The following is a 12,630-nucleotide window of genomic DNA, read 5'->3' on the forward strand; positions in this document are numbered from 1 at the left end:
GCTGACTTCCAAACTTCACTCATGTACACGGAGACAACTCCCCTGCTATTGAAGACTGTGTCACTTGAGGTTTTCTACCCATGAATCCCACCTGATCCTTGTAGAGGAAAGCCAGCCACAGGAGGCCCAGGCCCACTCGAGGCCTGCGGTGTGTAGCCCGGCCCCCTTGCCACTGCTGATGGAGGTGCAGCTTCTCCCTGCTTGAGATGACACGTGGAAGGCAGCTGGCGGAAACAACTGGATCACGTGGGACAGCAGCAAGAAGAAATTATGGGCAATTTTTATCAACTGTCCCAAAATACCACTGAAGGAGTCCCACTATGCCAGTTGGGGATTATGGTTTTGATGTGGTGACCCCCAAAAGCTCCTGTTCATGAACAAATATCCAGTGGTGAAGTGATTAGACCATGGGAGCTGGAACCTAGGCAGTCCACCCTAGATTGAACGGACAAACTGGGTGGTAACCTGAGCAGTGGAGTGAGGCTGGAGGAGGTGGGTCACTAGGGAGTGCATCTTCCCTGTGGCCCCTTCCCCTTTCCTCTTTCCACTTCCGGACTCCACCGTGAGCTAAGCAGCTTTCCTCCTCTGGGCCCTCCCACCACCATGTGCTGCCTCACCTTGGGCCCAGAGCTACGGAGTCAGCGGTCTGTGGACTGAGACCTCTGAAACCATGAGCCCCCAATAAACTCTTCCTTCTGTAAGTTGTTCTTGTTGACTAAAACACCAGGGAAAAGACCCTGAAGATCAGCTTGTCAAGGCCGAAGAACCTATCAGGACAGAGCAAGGACAGAGCCAGGTCTCCAGACACCCTCAGTCTGAAGATTTTACCAGATGCTGCTGCAGTGGATGAGGAAGCAGTCAAAAGCATAAAGCCATAGCTGAGTCATCAGAGAAACACAGTGAGTGACAGGGAGACTGGGGACATTTACATCAGAGGAAAACGTGAACCACTGCTCCTGAAAATTCAGTCACAAGAAAAGCCTGTTTCCCCCATGACAAGGGGACACTAACAGGTTTCTGGGATCTAAAGAGGAAAGAAAAATGGAAAGCGCTGGGTGGGAATTACCTCATCCTCGCTGCTGTCAGGAGGAAGGCAGATGTGACTGATGTTCAGACCAGCCTAAAAGGAACACAAGGTTGTCTGTCACTAAGAGCTTACAGTGATAAGGATTATAATCAATAGTAATCATAAAAACAAAACAGCAATCCTCACCTCCTCTGCCAAATTCTGGTTGACTTCCTGCATCAAGTTGTCATCTCCTGCCTTAGGAGAGAAGGGCAAGAGGGAGAAGGTAATGACATGAAAACATCTCACGAAGGCACAGAACAGTACAGTGACTAATTTTTGTGGTTAGAAATTATCTAGTCATAAAGACAGTATGGGAAATGCAGAAAAATAAAAAGGGACTAATAACTGGTATTTAGGAACATACCTGGACTTCCAATATACGTTCTTTTAAAAAAACGACCCCCCTGGACATTCTAAGGCATATAAGAAAGGCACTGCCAGGGAGCCAGCGTCCTGCTCTCCATGAAAACACGCAGCCAGGAGCTGAAAAGCCAGCCCCGAGTGGAAAGTCCAAGAGTGAGCACGTGCCCGGGAGGCCTGAGCTCCCGACCCCGCTTCCTGCCAAGGACCTTTCCTCCTGGGGGCTGAGGATCAGACCAAAAGAATGTAAGTCCCCTGAGCACAGCTCTGTATCTGAAAAGCACCGACGGACCCAGAAGCTGCTGTTCAGACACACTGGAGGCACGCCAAACACCACAGGGCAGTCCAACCGCTGGTGTGCCAGCGTCCAGGCCACCTCGACCCTTCCCTGCACCTGCCAGCACACGGGGATGGCAGGGACACGGCAGTGCAACTGCAGCTCAGCACTAAAGGACTGCTGCCCAAGAATGGTCATGACATGCAAAGTCTTTTGACACGGTAATGACCCTGGCACTTCAACTTTCAGGGGGCATTAAAAGAGTGAGTGAAACGATCAGCAAGCGCCCATGTGTTATCTAGCACCTGTCTTTCTCAGAAACAAAGGGGAGCTTTCCCCCCAATCACCTCCAAATCACAATTGATAAGCATTTATAAGCACCCGTGGGCTACCTATGTCCTGTGCCATGCAATTTGTGTGGGCCGCCCACACCTCAGAGAGGACAACTCAGCAGAGCAGCAGCAAAGGACCAAGGAGCCCGCTTTCCAGACAAGAAGTGCAGTTGGTCTTTTGTTTATGATCATTTTCTAAATTGAAAGGAAGCCTTACCTGAATAATAGCAAGAACCGGCTGAAAGGAGGGGTTTTTTTCTTGCAATAATTTCAGCACTTCTTTTGAATTTTGAATGACTTCTCTAAATTGAGAAAAGAAAACAACAGTTATTTTTTTGTTAATGAGGAGAAAAGAATGGATGTGACCTACCTTCTTACAAAGTGTGTTACTATAGGGACAATAAGAGAACAACAGGAGGAGCTGGTGGGGAGTAGCAAGACAACAGGGCCAACAGGGACCTCAAGAAATCCTAACTGTCAAAATGTGACAATCCAATTTTTTAATATGCAGAAGGAGACAAGCTAAATGCTAACAGTAATTTTCTAGAGGTGAATTTTGTATTCCCCAAGTTTACTATACCAAAAAGTTTGGGTTTTATTTTAAGGAATTTTATTTCCCCAAAGAAATGAGTTTGGGGTTCAGGGGAAAGAAAGAAAATATAAGTGGGGAGAGGGTGGGGGAGACAGGGGCTCGGTAGGGGGCTGGCTCTTGGACAGAAGTGATGTCAGACTGATTTCTGCATCCCAGAGTTTCAAGAGCAATGCGAAGGGGGAGGGAAGGGGAGGGAAAGGTAAGTCACAGAAATGGGACACGTGGGAATTTGGTAGCACCCCAGAGGCCTCTCCAGGAAGAGCCTCTTCCTGCTAGGAGCAGTGCCTCCCAAGCCCAGCCCTTTGCTTTGCAGCCCTGGAGGTGAGAGGTACCAGCCCAGGGTGGGCAGGCCAGGTAAATATGGTAGGAACCAGGTTTGCTCTCTGGATGAGTGATTCGGAAGCCACCTTCACCCATATGAAGCATTCTCACTAGCCCACGAACAACAGGGGCAGGCCCTTTTTCTCTTCTCTCTTTTCACAACAGACTAAAAGATCACCCACAACAGTACCTAACTTCAATGTCAAGAGCATCTTTTGTGAACCCAGGTCTTGCACATGCTACACCCCCAGTCTGAGACCATCTTTAAATGTAGTTTTTAGTCTCTGACAGGCTCTTACATGCATCTGACAGCTTTCAAAAATGCAAGGGGAAGAGATTCCTGGGAGGCCCCATTAGTAGTCACATTTTGCCAAGAGCAAATGATCTCAGCTTTCAGCAAGGCCACTGAGAAATGGGACCAGAGGACACAGCAGCCCTCTGGTGGGTGGAGGAGGCAAACAGGTGGTCAGGACACAACAAAATGCTCCCACACTCACAACCCAACAAGCTTCTACACTGTCACACAGGCTAGAATGGGAAGACTGGCTGGGCAGGCAACTGTGTACAGTCTGTGACCATTTGTTTGTTTTGGTTTAAACACTTGGGATAAAGCAACCTAATTCCCAGTGAAGTAGCTGCCTTATTGTGTTGACTAAATGAGGCCATATGGTGAAGTTTGCAAATCACAATGTAAGTGGGCACTGCAACCCATCTGTCCAGGGATGGGTGGCTGAGGCCCGAAAGCTGCACTGTCTCCCAGCCTGGCGAGGCTGCTAATTTAGGCCAGATCTGGTTATTTATGCCCAGTCAGGGAAGGCACCAGAGTGTGGGTCCCACACAATTCTTGGCAAAAGGACCATCCAGGAAGTTTGCTAAAAATAGAGGTTTCTACATTCCCCAGAGAGAGTCCGACTCAAGATTTTGGGTGGGGCCCAGGAATGCGCCTTTCTGGCTGGGCATCCAGGATTCTGGAACACTGACGGTGGAGGCACAGCCAGTCCTGGCTCTCCACCAGCTGGCCGGTTACCTGGTCTCTACGGAGCCCGGCTTCCTTATTTGTAAGACAGGTGCACTCCAGGGGCTCTTTACCTTTCCTCCTCCTTTTCTATTTTCTCACTGTTTTGGGGGCGTGCTGTGTGTGGGGGAGGGATACTAGGAATTGAGCCCAGGGGTACTTTATACTACTGAGCAACATAGCCAACCCTTTTCTTCACTTTTTTATTTTCAGACAGGATCTCACTAAGTTGCTAAGGGTCTCAACAAATTGCTGAGATTGGTCTTGAACCTCCTGCCTCAGATTTTTGCACCCCAGCTCCCAGATTCCTTTTTCTTATAATTGGATTTTTTTTCTGCACCACAAAGCTACCCTTGAACACTAAAACCACTCGTACTGACAGTAATCATTACTGACAGTAGTAATTTCCCCAGAAACATCCATAGTCTTGCCCACCTCAGTAAAATGAAGCAACACTTTAACATGTAAAAAGCAATTTGCCTTTTAAAATAGCTGGGATTGGGTAGGAAATAGGGGTGGATAACCGGGGCTCAACATTGTAGCCAACAAAGCTAATAAAACAAAACTGCCCTGTTGACCTCGTGCCCCGCCCCCCCCCCAACTTGCTACATGTGTGAGGCTCCATTCTTCTGGGTTACTCATTATTCCTACAGTGATGAGCTCAGCAAGCAAGAAGCCACAGGCTCAATGCATCCAAAAAGTAACATAATGTTTCCGATCAGAGATTTTTCAGAAAACACAACCTTGTGAACTCCATCTGACTGAAAACAAGGGGAGAAGTGTGTCCTGTAACTGAAACTCAGAATTCCAGGAACAAAGATAATTTAATAGTACTGTAAGCCATCATCACCAGCTGTATTATTAGTATTATTAGTTACAATTAGTTACAATTACCCTAGATACTGCTACTACCACCAGCAGCTCACCTCTGGCCCGCTGCGCACTAAGCATGTAAGCAGGACACAAAGCTGCCTCAAGCTCCCTGGCAGTTAGCTGTGGTCATGCCAAAGAGCTGGAAAGAAAGTGGCTGGTTATGTTATAGACAACTGTCAATTTAGTATATATTCCTGCATGCCGAGCCTATTTATTAATAATATTCTACATTTCAATTTCTCAACTCTTTTTCAAGGCAAAATAGGTACCCTAGAAATATAATGAAGGTATGTAAAGCAGACTCCTCCAAAGACATCCCCTGGTGTTCAGGGAAACAGTCCTGAACTGGGTAAAGGTGGTGGAGAGCATTTAACATACGAGAGCGAGGATAGCAGCGGCTGGGTACTTCCTTTCATAGTACTTCCAGGTTCTTTTTCTTGAATAAAGGAATTCTGAGTGTTAGCTGCACACCGCCACCAGCCGGGAGGCGCATTTCCCAGTGTCACTCCCCTGCAGCTGGGTGGGCTCTTGTGAGCCTTCTGAACAACAGGAGGGAAGGAATGCTCAGGTAAGAGGACCCTGCACCAGCAGCCTCGGCCCTTTCTCCTATAGCTGGTAGGGAGGTGGTGACAGCAGAGCAAGGGTCTTTTGCCCAGAGTTGGAGCAGTGAGTAGCCATTGTAGGGATCATTATCTATGGTCCCCTATGTGTCCTCCGGAAGTTCACATGTTGGAAACTTAACCCCAGTGCAGCAGTGTTGGCAGGTGATTGGACACCAGGGCACTCATGGGAGTGTGTTCCTGAGAAAAGGCTGAGTTTGCACCTCCTCCCTCTTGCCCTTCTGCCTTCAATCATATTAGGATGCAGCCAGAAGGCACTTGCCAGATGCGGGCACCTTGATCTAGGACTTTCAAGCCTCTGGAACTGAAAGACATTTCTATTGTTTATAAATTACCCAGGCTGTGGAATTCTGCCCACAGCAGCACAAAACGGACTAAGGCCTCTATTAGAGTAGCCTGGCCTATTTCCAATGTTATGCAGAAGCCTGAACTGAGGGCCTAAACAGGATGATCTTTTTTACTGCATTTCACCAAATCTAAGATGACAAAAGACACACCACTGTTTTATGAACTGCTAAAAAAAAAAAAAAAAAATTCAGTTAACTGTGGCACAATCTTTTCTTCATATAAAACATTTATGCCATAAATACTGACAGATTTCCTTTCCTTTTGTAGGGAGTAGTGTTGGGGTTCAAACCCAGGGCCTCTCACACACTATACAAGTACTCTACCATGGAGGCACATTCTTGGACCGACAGAAATTTTTAGACTTATTTACACATGGAGTGTGTTTTTGCGTATATACATAAAAAGGAAAACAAACCAAATTGATTGGGTTATTCTGGAACGTCACATTCAGGATCTGACACTTCTGACTTTTTGACTTAATGACATCAGTGTATTTTTGTTGTTTGCTAGTCACTGACTTTACCCATTCAGTTACCATGTGTGTTCTAAGAGCACTGGTGACATGGCAGTTCTTGAAAGCTCATGTCATTTTTGTCCTTCGGTACCTTAGTCTCCTTCATGTTACTATAACAGAATATGTAAGTAACTTACAGAGAGGAAAGATTTATTTTGGTGCACAGTCATGAAGGCTCTTGTTCAAGATCGGGCAGCTCACAGCTTTGGGGCTCCGCCCAGGGCAGGGCATGATCATGGGAGTATGTGGCAGAGCAAAACCACTTACATCCTGAGTCAGAGAGCAAAGACAGAGGATACCCCGTGTCTCACAACCCCCTTCGAGGACCTGCTCCCAAGACCTAAGGACCTTCCCTAAGACCTCACCTCTCAAAGGTTCTTCCACCCCCAGCAGCACCACACGGTGGGCCAAACCTTTAACACATTAAGGATATTCAACACCCCAACTGCAGCATGGGGGTTTTCATTAAGTTGCTGACCCCCAATCCGCATGGGTTGAAGCTGGTGCCATCATGATCAAACCAGATGTTAATGGACATCATCCAGAAACCCTATTATTTCCTAAAATTACCTTAACATGACTTGTCATCTGAAACAACACCAGTAGGTGTGACAGTCACTTACTGTACCTCTTAGGGAGCTTGTCCTTTTGCCGTTCTGACTCCTGTTCATGAATAAAGAGCCAACATTGGGGGCTTCTGAACGACTACTCCAGCTTGGCTTCTATCAGTCTCACTTCCCCCTTTCCTCCAAGTCCTGGGGGAATCTTTTTCAGGGCTGAGACTTTCAGTAAACCAAGCACATAATTCAGTCAGCAGGTACAGCAATACCCAGGGTCACGATCAAGTTCCTACAGGTGCAGACAATGCCAGATGCCACGTGACAGCTACCTGGCCAATAACAATGTGAGTCTCAGCCAACTGAAAGATGAACACAAGTTTTAGGGATTTCAAGTGTGTCCTAGGCTCACTAGAGTACCTTAAAGCTCACAACAACCTCATCAAGTCGGTGACTGCCACGGTTTGGATCAGGACTATCTCCCAAAGACTTGGTCCCCAGTGCAGAAATGTTCAGAGGTAGGGGCTTTCGGGAAGTGACTGGATAATGAGGGCTCTGATGTCATCAATATATTAATCCATTGATGGATTCATAATCTGAATAGACTATTGGAAGGTGGTAGAAACTGTAGGAGGTGGGGCCTAGTTGCATAAGTAGCAGGTCCTTGGAGGCATACCCTTGGCAACTACACTTGTATGTCCCCCTGCCCCCCAGCTTCCCCCCAGCTGTGAGCTCAGTATCTTTCCTCTGCCACACCCTCTGTCCTGATGTTTCTGTTCTGCATTCTGTATTGGAGCCAGCTGACCATGGACTAAAGCCTTTGAAACCATAAGTTAAAAATAAAATTTCTTCCTCTAAGTTGATTTTTTTCAGGAATTTTGTCACAGCAATGAAAAGCTTAACATTCCATTTTATAGGGGAAGATCTGAAATACAACAGCTTGCCCAAGTTCTTACAGCTAATGAGAGGAAAAGCCATGTTGCAAAGAGGTCACCTGACTCAATCATAATTAGATGAAGCAGTGACTCACTGACATAACATTTCACTGTGGTTTAGAACATGAGCCAACAAACGAAGACCAACCATTATTATTATTTATTTATTTTGAGACAAAGGTTAAATTAGGAAAGCAGAGGCACATTTAAGGGAGAATGAGGGAGAAACTTTGGGGGTAAAGTCAAGGGAGAATGTGGGCCACCTCCAGAGGGAGACACTGCCAACTATTGCATTTTTAAATGGTTAGAAAAATAAGAATAATGTCTCATGGGCATGGAAAAATTATATGAAATTCAAAGTTCAGTGTCCATTAATAAAGTGCTTGATTTTGTTTACAAAGTGATGGAAAATTTTGTTATAAAAGTATCTATATTTTTAAATTTAGTCCAATAAAGCTAAAATATTTACTATCTGTCTTATACAAAAATTTTGCACTCTGGTTTAGAACATTACAAAAACTAATGGCCAACGTTTGTTCAGGGCTTTAACTGTTCCAGGGTCCCTTGAGCTGAGTACCGCTACTTTCCCTATTTTCCTGAGGGAATTGAGTTTGTGAGGCCCAGTGGTCCAGGGGTCTAGAATCCCTCCCGACAACTCTACTCATCTCTAAGGCAGTCATGGCTTTAAACAGAACATGCGTGAATAAGACCCCCAGTTGGTCCCAAATCTTAATCCACCCACCATTTCACAATGCCTAGCATAGGTTTGGCAGTGCTGAGGACAGAGACCGACCAGACAGGACCCTGACCTGCTCCAACTCACATGCCAGGTGGGTGAGACAAACAAAATTAGCAAATTAAAAAACGGACAAGAAAGTTTGAGGCAATAACGAGTGCTATCTAGAGAAGAGAACAGGATGACCCGGTGCGAGGTTTTGTCTCCCATGCTGTCTTTAGACCCTACCACGCCGAGGCTAGGTTGTGAACTGGTTAAAATCTAATGACCCAAGGTCAAGTCAACGTTCAGAAAGATGACAAGATAATCTAAACAAATGGCTCCTTAGACTCATCAGTCACATCATAAAGAAGCCTCGGAAAGATCACTGGAGAGGGGAGGGAGACAGAGACAGGCACGGGTTGGGGGAGGCAGTGACTTTTAGAATGAGGGCTAGAAGGAAAAAGGAAAGGAAGAGAAGGGAGGGGGGACCGCCTGCCCAGAGAAGGGGCACCTGGGTCGGATCCCAATCCTAGTTCGGGGAAAGACTGGAAAGGGCTCTTCCGCCACCTCGAGGTGGGACCAGGGCGCGTGGCTCGCTCAGGACGGTCTGGGCCTCGGCGAACCCGCTTCTCCACCGAGGGCCTGGCAGGGCTCTTCCTCCTTGCTCGGTCACTCAGGGGCGGGGCTGGGGACCCGGGGCGGGGTACGGGAGAGGGGTGCACGTGGGAGGCTCCCACAGTTCGCCTCCGGGTGGGAGGAGAACCTTGCAAACACTGCTGCTCTGGGGACTCCGTGTGCCCCGCGCAGCGATGCGCAGGCGAGCCGGCGCGACCTCAGGCTCTTTCCGCACATCACCGGGCCCGGCTCCACCTTCGCCTCGCCGGGGGATGGTCAGTCAAAAACCTCGGGCCCACACGCAGGGCCCGCGGCGCTGCGGGAGCCGGACGGCTGCGGCGCACCGGCAGCGGAGGAGCCGTCGCGCGGGCGGGTGCGGGGCCCGCGCGCCTCCGAGTCCCGCCACCTCGCCGCGCCGGGCCGCGAATCGCCGGCCGCAGCCCCACCTCCCGAGTCCCGCCCTCGGCCGCACCGCCCCTTTCCTGTCCCAGCCGCGCCCGGCGCGGTTGCATCAGAGCGGCGGCCCGCGCGCACGTGGAGCGGGGCGAGCGGGGCGTGCGGGGCGTGCGGTCCGAGCCGCGCGGCGCCGGCTGAGGATGCCCGCGGCCGCCCGACCCCCAGCCTCGCCCCAGAGCGCCCGTGTCCCCCGACGGCGCGCCGGGGCCGCCTCCCCGTTCCTCCTCCGCAAGCCTCCCGGCGCCCCTAACAAGTTGGCACCAAGCACTCGCTGTCCTGCGGAACCCGCCACGCCGGTCCCCGGGACCCGCAGAGAGCCCAGAGCTCCGGCCGCCCCATCCCTGGGTCTCTGGCCGCCACCGCTGGGGACCTGGGCGCGGGCCAAGCCGGACACTCACCTGACGATGGAGTCCCGCGCTGGGGGTGCCGGGCTGCCGGGGCCGCAGCTGCTCCGGGCCTGGCCATCCTGCTGCCGCCGCTGCCCGCGCAGACCCTCCCAGCAGGCGCCGCCGCCACCACCGCCGCTGTTGGCGCGACAAGGCACGCGGAGGCGGCGCGGCGGCGGGCGGCCGAGCTGGCGCAGGACGAGCGGTAGGCGCGCGCTCATGGTGCAGAGGGGAGCGCGGGGCTGCAGGTCCTCCCACCGCACGGGATGCGGCTGCGGAGCGCGGGACGCGGCGGCGGCACGTTCCTCCCCAAGGGGTCTGGGCGGGCGCCAGAGAGAGCAAGCCGGCCAGTAACGGGCCAGCGGCGGAAAGGACCAGGCTCTTCCTCCTCAGGAGCAGAGGCCCCTAGGGGGCACTGCACCTAGTGGCCGTGACGTCGGGAGGCGGGGGCCTGCGGGACGCGATGCTGCTAATTGGAGTTGCCTGGAAGTCAGGGTAGGCTTTCAGGCACTTTCAGAAACAGCTGCTCCAAATTCGGTTTTCGATTCGATCAGCGGAGGGCGGGGCAGCAGGGTGGGACTCAGACCTGCCCTGGGGCTGCAGACCCTCCCCGGGTCTGAAACGCTGGTGTCCCCTCCGTCTGCGGGGCAGTTCACTTCTTGCAAGAGTCAGTGACTGTACATCCAGTTTAGGTAGGAGGAGTTGGGTTTATTCCGCTGGAGGTGCCCTGAGGCTGTGTGTGTGGGCCCAGGAGTTCTGAGGCGACTCTGTAGCCTCCGGCAGGTCACTTAACCTCTGTGCACCTTCCCTGGGTCAGGGCTACTTTATAATCTTATAAATATCGTAATTTCCAATTTTATAACTTTCAAGTAAGGTGGGAATAAGGCTATAACTTTACAATTGTACAAGTAAAATGGGAATAATATGTAATGTTGTGATTCCCAAGTAAGGTGAGAGTAAAACTAGTCCAAGTTAAAGACACCGATTTTCCCTCAGTTAAATACTGCACTTAGTGTTGGAAGACACCCCATTTAGACCCAGCGAAAGCCATGAGTTGAGCTGTACCGGCTCCATTTCCAACCAGGGGAACCGTGTGTGTGTGTGTGTGTGTGTGTGTGTGTGTGTTGGCAGAGCTGGGAGTTTGCCTGGCTCCAGCTGATTATGTTCTTGATCTTTTGTTTGTCTTTTCCATCGTAGGAGAATGGCCACATCCCGCACTTCTGTGGTTGTTGGAATCAGGAATAGCTAACATCTTCATAATCAGTGAGGTAGGTATTACCACCATTTTACAAACAAGAATACAAACTGGCAGAAGTTATATTTTTTTAAAAGCATGTAAATATTTAAAGTCTAGAATCACCCTTTCCCCTATTGTTGTTATCATCTTGAGCAAGTCTCCTAACTCCTTTGTCTCATCCTTAAAATGAGGACATTCATTTAACAGACATTTATTGAACACTACTGAACACCAACTACTGGCCAAAAAGTTGAATATTACCCATTCCTGCCCTTTAGAAGTTCCAGGTAGTAACTCTACTTGGGAAGTGCTACATTAGTGATGTTTAAAAAGGCTGTGCAGACCACATGTGGCATGAAATGCCCTAAATAGGCAAATCTCTAGGACAGGAAGTGCATTAGTGATTACTTATGGCTAGGGGTGGGGAGCTGGAGGGTTGGGAGGAGATAGCCAATTGTGCAGAGTTGCTTTTGTGGCCAATGAAAATAAGTGTTCTAACATTGATTGTGATGGTTAGCAACACTACGGATATTCTAAAAGCCATCGAATTGTGCACTTTGTGTGAATTGTGTATGAATTCTATCTCAATAAAGTTCTTACTCTTCCCCCAAAAAATGGTTTGTAAGGTAAGCTTTGTGGGGAGGGGGTGGGATTTAATTCTGTTCTCAGAGAGGAATGAGAAAAATTACCAGAAGACCCGATGCTTGAGATGCATTGTCTTTGAGAATATATATACTAAACCTGGATGCTGAGGTGGGAGGATCACTTGAGCTCATGAATTTGAGACCAGCCTGGGCAACAGTGAAACACTGTCTCTAAATAAATAGGTAAATAACATATGTATATTGTAAGCCAAAATAACCAAAACAGTGTTGGCACCAAAGTGAAAGCACAAATAATCAGGAGGGGAGCAGACTTCATGGATCAGCTGTGCTTTTTATTCAGCAGTGAAGTCAGTCAGTCAAGCATTGGAGGGGCTCACTCTCTGGGTGGTCTCTCTCTGCTTTCTGATCACCATGATGTGAGCTGCTTCCCTCTGCCACCTTCTCCTGCCATGATGTTCTACCTCACCTTGAGCCCTGAGGAATGGAGCCAGCCTTCTATGGACTAGTACCTCTGAAACTGTGAGCCCTCAAAAAACTTATCCTCCTCTATAATTGTTCTGGTTGGATCTCTTAGTCCCAGCAGCAAAAAAGCTGACTAGAACAATAGCCTTCATATACAATTTATTTCTGATTATAAAAGTACAACATTCATGGTCTAGCAGTTTCCAAAAAGGAAGAGAACACTAATTAAATACTCCATATGGATGAAAATTTGCATAGAAAAAGCCATCAAGTTAAAGATCTTGAAAACATTTTGCTGGAATGGTGGTACATGCCTGCGATCCCGGCAACCTGGGAGG

At 49.2% G+C, this 12,630-nt stretch overlaps 1 protein-coding gene across 1 annotated transcript in view; it reads right to left on the bottom strand.

Moving 5' to 3' along the window:
• The window catches only part of Mthfd1l (methylenetetrahydrofolate dehydrogenase (NADP+ dependent) 1 like), a 202,129-nt gene extending 191,742 nt beyond the window's left edge, over positions 1-10,387 (bottom strand). The window contains exons 1-4 of the mRNA XM_047559648.1: positions 10,001-10,387; positions 2,256-2,340; positions 1,214-1,264; positions 1,067-1,120 (exon numbers count right to left, since the gene is read on the bottom strand). Coding sequence (XP_047415604.1) covers positions 1,067-1,120; positions 1,214-1,264; positions 2,256-2,340; positions 10,001-10,209 — 399 coding nt within the window. The 5' untranslated portion in view covers positions 10,210-10,387. The remainder of the gene's footprint in view (positions 1-1,066; positions 1,121-1,213; positions 1,265-2,255; positions 2,341-10,000) is intronic.
• Positions 10,388-12,630: the final 2,243 nt, after the last annotated feature.

Source organism: Sciurus carolinensis, chromosome 7, assembly GCF_902686445.1.
Source record: "Sciurus carolinensis chromosome 7, mSciCar1.2, whole genome shotgun sequence".
Lineage (NCBI taxonomy): Eukaryota > Metazoa > Chordata > Mammalia > Rodentia > Sciuridae > Sciurus > Sciurus carolinensis.